The sequence below is a fragment of the Spermophilus citellus genome (genome assembly GCF_964194105.1).
Source record: "Spermophilus citellus genome assembly, chromosome: 18".
NCBI lineage: Eukaryota > Metazoa > Chordata > Mammalia > Rodentia > Sciuridae > Spermophilus > Spermophilus citellus.
Genome location: NC_138200.1, coordinates 42,795,869 through 42,802,689, shown reverse-complemented (window position 1 = coordinate 42,802,689; position 6,821 = coordinate 42,795,869). Strand labels below are relative to the sequence as shown.

At 48.5% G+C, this 6,821-nt stretch overlaps 1 protein-coding gene across 1 annotated transcript; it reads right to left on the bottom strand.

Moving 5' to 3' along the window:
- Positions 1 to 3,528: 3,528 nt before the first annotated feature.
- MT3 (metallothionein 3) lies at positions 3,529 to 5,337 on the bottom strand. The gene is made up of 3 exons (XM_081274234.1): positions 4,928 to 5,337; positions 4,621 to 4,686; positions 3,529 to 3,772 (listed from the first exon to the last, which is right to left on the bottom strand). Exons 1-3 carry the CDS (start codon positions 4,956 to 4,958, stop codon positions 3,663 to 3,665), a joined length of 207 nt encoding a protein of 68 aa, XP_081130360.1. The 5' UTR covers positions 4,959 to 5,337; the 3' UTR covers positions 3,529 to 3,662.
- Positions 5,338 to 6,821: the final 1,484 nt, after the last annotated feature.

Here is a 6,821-nt window from a genome sequence, read left to right as displayed (position 1 = left end):
TGAGTTGTCCACTTTTTATCTGTTTATAAGAACTCTTTTTAAAAATATTTATCTTTTAGTTATAGGTGGACACAACGTCTTTATTTTACTTTATGTGGTGCTGAGGATCAAACCCAGTGCCTCATGCATGCTAGGCATGTGCTCTACCTCTAAGCCACAACCCAGCCCTGTAAGAACTCTTTTTATAGTACAGATATCAAACTTTTATCAAGTATATATGTATGTGCACAAAGGATCAATATGTATACACACACACGATAGAAGATCAAAAGTATATATACACACTGTATTAGTCAGTTCAGGCTGCTGTAACAAAATGCTATAGGCCGGATTGCTTAACAGAAATTTATTTTCTCACAGTTCTAAAAGCGTAGAAATCCTGGTTGGTTACTGGTGAGGCCTCTCTTCTTGGCTCACCAGGGAGCCCCCTCCTCACTGTGCACTCACATAGCCTCTTCTTTGTGCATGAAATGAAAGAGCTGGTGAGCCACCTCAGATTCTCATAAAGGCACTGGTCCTAAAATATCAAGGCCCACCCTTATGATCTTGTTCATTCCTGACTCACTCATTAGAGAGCCTCCTTCAACATGAGTTGAAGTTGGGGGACAGAGTTCAGCTCATTGCACACACATATAACAAATATTTTCTATTGCAGTTAGCTTCGGGGGTTTTGTTTTTGTTTGATACTGGGGATTGAACTCAGCGGCCCTTTACCACTTGGCCACATCCTCAACCCTTTTTTAAAAATTATTATTATTTTGAGACAGGGTCTCACTGAGTTGCTTAGGGCCTCCCTAAGTTGCTGAGGCTGGCTTTGAACTTTGATCCTCTTCTCCAAAATGTACCATCTTAAGACTTTTTTTTTTTTTTTTTTTTTTAGTACCAGGAGTTGAACCCAGGGGTGCTTAACCTCTGAGCCACATCCTCAGCCTTTTTATTTTTTTATTTTGAGATAGGATCTCACTGAGTTGCTTAGGGCCTCACTAAGTTGCTGAGGCTGGCTTTGAATTTGCAATCCTCCTGCCTCAGTCTTCTGAGTCACTGGGATTATAGGTGTGCACTACCACACCCAGCATCACTTAAAATTTCAAATTTTTGAGCGTACAATTCAGTAATACTAAGCACACTGAGATTGTTGAACAACTAATTTCCAGAACTCTTCCTCTTGCAAAACTGAAACTTAACTCCCATGAAACAACCCTCACTCCCCTGCCCCCCAGGGACATGGTACCATGGAAACATACAATATTGCCTTCTCATGATTGGCTCATTTCACTAGCTTGGTGTCGTCAAGGTTCACTCATGTTGTATCTTGTGTCAAAACTTCAGTACTGTTTTTAGGTTGAATGACATTCCATCGCCTGTACGTACCACATTTTGTTAATCCATTCATTCATTCGTCAGTGGACACTCGAGTTATTTCCTCAATCCTTCTGGCTATTATGAATAAGGCTGCTATGAATACGAGCATACAAATATGTTATTTCTTTTGGAGAAGTGGAATTGCTGGGTCATATGCTAGTTCTATTTTTAGCCTTTGAGGAACTGCCTGTTTTCTTTTCTTTTTTTTTTTTTTGAGAGAGAGAGAGAGAATTTTTTAATATTTATTTTTTAGTTTTTGGCGGACACAACATCTTTGTTTGTATGTGGTGCTGAGGATCGAACCCAGGCCGCACGCATGCCAGGCGAGTGCGCTACTGCTTGAGCCACATCCCCAGCCCCTGCCTAACTGTTTTCTATAGGGACTGCCCAATTTTATATTCCCACTAGCAATGCACAGAGGCAGTTGTCTACATATCCTGATCAAGACTTTTTCTTTTCTTTCTTCTAGCCATCCTAATAAGTATGAGATGATTTGGCTTTGTTGTTTGTTGTTGTTTGTTTGTTTTTTGGTGGTTCTGGGGATCGAACCCAGGGCTGCATGCAAGGCAAGCACTCTACCAACTGAGCTACATCCCCAGCCCTGGCTTTGTTTTTTGTGCCACAGGCCAGCCAGTAGACAGAGAACAACTTGTAGTCAAGTTTAACTAGACTTTAGTTAGGCAGCTTATGTCCACGTCTTGGCTCTGCCACAATCTAGCCATGCACCTCATGCAAATCCCTCCAGACCCCATTGCCTAATCTGTGAAATGGGTAGAACAGTCATGTTGCTCTTCTAGAGTTGTAATTTCAGTAAGATAAGATGCTTAAAGGATTTAGCACAAGGCGATCTCAGATTTAGCAATCTTTTTTTTTTAAATGTTTTTTAGTTGTTGACGGATCTTTATTTTTATTCATTTATTTATATGCAGTGCTGAGAATTGAACCCAGTGCCTCAAACATGCTAGGCAAGCTTTCTACCACTGAGCCACCACCCCAGCCTGGCAATCTTTTTTAATGTGTCTTTAAGACCCCAAAGTAAAAATCCTCCTCCTATCTTCCCCTTTCCTTTATAGCTTTGACTTTTGCCCCTAGGTGTGTAGATGAATTGAGATTTATTTTCTACATGATTTTCCAAGGGTAGTCCTTTGGTGACTAGTGCATCCTCACCACACACACACACACACACACATACACACACTTCATCATCTCTTACTTTTGGCTTTGAAGGTCTGTTTCTGACCCCTCCTCTCTGTCAACTGATCTACTCCTGAGCCAACCCCACTTCCTAGAGCTTTGGAACAAGTAGTGCTAGCCCGTTAGAGCAAGCCCCTTTTGTTCCTTTTTAAAACTGGCTTGGCTCTTCTTACACTCTCCTTTTCTAAATTCAGCCTGTTAGATAAAAAATAATGGTAACTGTGGTGGCCGAGTCTGGAATGCAAAATCCTAAGAAACTAACCTGGAGGAAAAGGTTTGTGTTTGACTCCTTTTATTCTTTTAAAACTTCTGTCTCCTAGAATTCAATCTCTCCCTTCTCTCCTACTCCCAGGTAGGTCTGGGAGTTCTTTCCTCAAGGATCAGACCACAACCACTGCGGATAAAAGTTCTTATGATCCTACTTCCCCTGGAACAAAGAAGGCAACAAATTGCCAAGTGACATTTGAAAAAAAACTGGACAATCGCTTTGGGGAGACCAGCCATTCAGGGAGGTGGCCTTGGTAACACTGCCGACAGTGTGCCAAGATGAGCCCCAGGCCTCTGGATTCTCCTCCAAGGACTCTGAAAACAGATATTTTCACAGGAACAACTAGAGAGTTCCAGAATCACAAGCCCTTGGGTCTGGGGGTACTTGGGTCTGGGGGTGCTTGGGTCTGGGGGTACTTGGGTCTGGCGGTACCAGCCCCACTGTACAGATGGAGCAAGTGAGTTTGGAGGCTGGAGCGGCAAACTTTGGTGGATCTGCTCTCTGCTCTCTCCCCAGAGCCGGGCAGGAGGATCAGGTGCTATCTGATGGTAGAAGGGAACGTGCTGTCCTCGGGGCTCCATCCCGCCCTGTGCACACTAGTGGTCAAGCCTCTGGATTTCACTTTTAACTGGTAGGTACCTTGGAGTGAGTCCCCATCTCTCCACATCCTTCCCCATTTTAAGAAGAGACCAGGGCTTGGTTCATGCTGTTCATCAGGTTTATTGTCACTCGCAGTGGGCAGCAGGTGAAGGGGACAACAGTCACACCCCACCATGGCAGAGATGGCCCTGGGCTACTGGGCACTATTCACACACGAGCCTCCCAGAGGGACACGTCCTCACTGGCAGCAGCTGCACTTCTCCGCCTCCGCCTTGGTGCCCTCGCCACCCTTGCACACACAGTCCTTGGCACACTTCTCACATTCCGCAGGGCAGCAGGAGCAGCAGCCTGCGGACAAAATGGGGGTGCTCCTCTGATGTCTCCCATCTGTCCCCAGCAGAGGAAGGGGAGGGGGACAGGTGCTGGGAGGTGGGGAGTCATCCCCAATTAGCCTGTGCTGGTGGCTGCAGGCTTCCTTCTCACACCTGGTCTGACTCAGCACCTATGGTGCCCCAGCTGCATACGGTGCTTCTATAGGAGTATTCCTGGCTCCCATCAGCTCATAGCTCCTTTGGTGGGTGCCAGTCATGCTGAGCTGAGGCCCAGGCTCAGAGAGGGCTAGGCCTTGAGGAGAAACCTTACCAGGCAAATGGTCTTGGAAGAGGCCTTGCAGGATCAACTCAGAGGAGTTGGGATGGTGCAGTGTGGGGTGTCAGGAACTCCCGAAGGGATCTGTGCCTGTTCTTGCACCCAATGGAAGAAGTCAGCCTTCCTTCCCTCTCCTGTCCCCTCTATGAATTTCATACTGCTGAGGGGTGGGGAGGCCAAATTGAGGGGCATCCACAGGCCTGAGAGGGACCAAGGACTGGAACTTCCGAGCTAACCCCAGCTTGGCTCACGGCCTCCCCAGGCACCCGGGTTTTTGAAGGGTGGGCTCCAGGGCAGAGGTTGGACCAGAGGAGCTATTCTCCACCCCCAGCTGCCCGCTGGAATCTTCTGGGAATTGGCAAAAAACATCTCATCGCAACCCCACTGCATCAGTCTCTGGGCCTCTGTATTTTAACGTCTGCCTGCAGGTTTGGACGTGGGGCCTAGGGGTCCCTCTATATCCAGCCAGACGCGGTGGGGGGGTACGGGGGGGGGTACGGGGGGATGGCGGGGGTGCGGGGGGAGGTGCGGGGGGGGGATGCACTCACTCTTCTTGCAGTTGGTGCATTTGCATCCTTCGCACTTGCAGGAGTCGGTGCAGGTGCAGGAACCACCTAGAGTGGGCGACGCCACAGGAAGGGTTAATGCGGTTAAACCCCGGGTGGCCGCGGGCCTAGGAGGAGATGGGCTGCCGGATCCCGTGCTCTTCGCGACATGGGCATCCTCATCCTTCACGAGGTTCAAAATGGGAAATAAGGGGCCCCTCCCCCAAGCGTCCTTGAGCGGAGCGTGGGGCGTGGGATTCTTTGCCGGTAAAGGGGTGCGCTGTGCCGCAGGAGGGAGGCGGGGGCTCACCAGTAGGGCAGGGGCAGGTCTCAGGGTCCATGTCGAGGCAAGCAGCACTGGAGACGGTGACTTGGCTCCTCCAGTAAGTGGACGAACTGCGTGGCTAGTGGCAGCAGGTGGCAAGGCTTTTATAGCCCCGGGCGGGGGCGCGCATGCCAAGCCCGCTGGGCGCCCGCCCCTGCGCACAACGCCCGCTCTTGTTCTGTGTGCACGGGTCCCGGCGTACTGCGGCAAGTGTCCCCCTGTCCCCACCGCGCGCGCTGCAGACGCTGTGCCCGTGCCGGCTCTTCCCATGCCCCGCCCGGCAGCCGAGTGCTCGGCGGCTCCGCGCCCTGGGAACCACCCAGGGCGCGGCCACGGCTGCAGCCACCGCCAGAGGAAGTGAGCACGTACCATCTCTGGAAGTGGAGGGAGGCAAAGATGTTTTGTGCATTTTCCAACCCTTTCTTGCCTTGTGCCCCCGGTATCCTGGAATTTTGGCGCCAGTTTCGTCCAAACGGGGTGCTGAGCTGGGGACAGAAAGAGACCCATCACACTGAGCCTGACGTGCAGGGACGAGGGTCGTCTTCCATTCCGCCTCCATCCTGCCCAGCACCTTGAGATCTGTGACTCCTATTGCTCCGTTATACAAATTAGGAAAAGGAGGCCCGAAAGGAAGATCCTCATAGGTCCCAGAATGAGCCTGAGATAGAACAAGGCCTAGAACTCAGAAGTTAAGTACTCAGAGGGATTATTAGTGGGGGCATGTCCCCATCACCCCTCCCCCATTCATCCAGGAAGGAGGCTTATCAAAGTCAGTGAAGACGCATAAGATTTTTTTTCTTTTTATTTTTTTTATTGGTTGTTCAAAACATTACAAAGCTCTTGACATATCATATTTCATACATTGGATTCAAGTGGGTTATGAACTCCCATTTTTTTTTGCATTTTTTTTATTGGTTGTTCACAACATTACAAAGCTCTTGACATATCATATTTCATACATTAGATTGAAGTGGGTTATGAACCCCCAATTTTACCCCAAATGCAGATTGCAGAATCACGTCGGTTACACATCCACAATTGTACATAATGCCCTATTAGTAATTGTTGTATTCTGCTACCTTTCCTATCCCCTACTATCCCCCCTCCCCTCCCCTCCCATCTTCTCTCTCTACCCCATCTACTGTAATTCATTTCTCTCCTTGTTTATTTTCCCATTCCCCTCACAACCTCTTATATGTAATTTTGTATAGCAATGGGCCAAGGACCTGAACAGACACTTCTCAGAGGAGGATATACAATCAATCAACAAGTACATGAAAAAATGCTCACCATCTCTAGCAGTCAGAGAAATGCAAATCAAAACCACCCTAAGATACCATCTCACTCCAGTAAGATTGGCAGCCATTATGAAGTCAAACAACAACAAGTGCTGGCGAGGATGCGGAGAAAAGGGTACACTTGTACATTGCTGGTGGGACTGCAATTGGTGCGGCCAATTTGGAAAGCGGTTTGGAGATTCCTGGGAAAGATGGGAATGGAACCACCATTTGACCCTGCTATTGCCCTTCTCGGACTATTCCCTGAAGATCTTAAAAGATTTTTCTATTTACAGAAGAAAGCCTAGGTACAACAATGCTTAGATAGGGGATTTAAATGCAAAGTGAGAAGAAGTTGAGATCCTTTTTTATTTACATTGTAGGTAACAGGGACCCATTACCTTCTACTCCAAGTCCAGACCCAGATTCAGCTCTGGGGAATAACTCCCCCACTTCCTGGGTTGCTGGAGTTCTGACATCATATGCCAAGGTCAGGGGTGGGACAAGGACGTGCACCACACTCTCCACCTCTGCTGCCTTCCAAGGAAGCCTGCCAAGAGGATCCTTCACAGCTGAGCATGGTAATGAGGGTGATCCCTGGA

What these genes read in the sequence shown, in the direction of transcription:
- MT3 (XM_081274234.1), bottom strand. Translation starts at nt 4,958, where the DNA reads ATGGACCCTGAGACCTGCCCCTGCCCTACTG. An exon ending in GACCTGCCCCTGCCCTACTG is followed by an intron (nt 4,687 to 4,927) that starts GTGAGCCCCCGC and finishes CGCCCACTCTAG; the next exon opens with GTGGTTCCTGCACCTGCACC. An exon ending in ATGCACCAACTGCAAGAAGA is followed by an intron (nt 3,773 to 4,620) that starts GTGAGTGCATCC and finishes TTTTGTCCGCAG; the next exon opens with GCTGCTGCTCCTGCTGCCCT.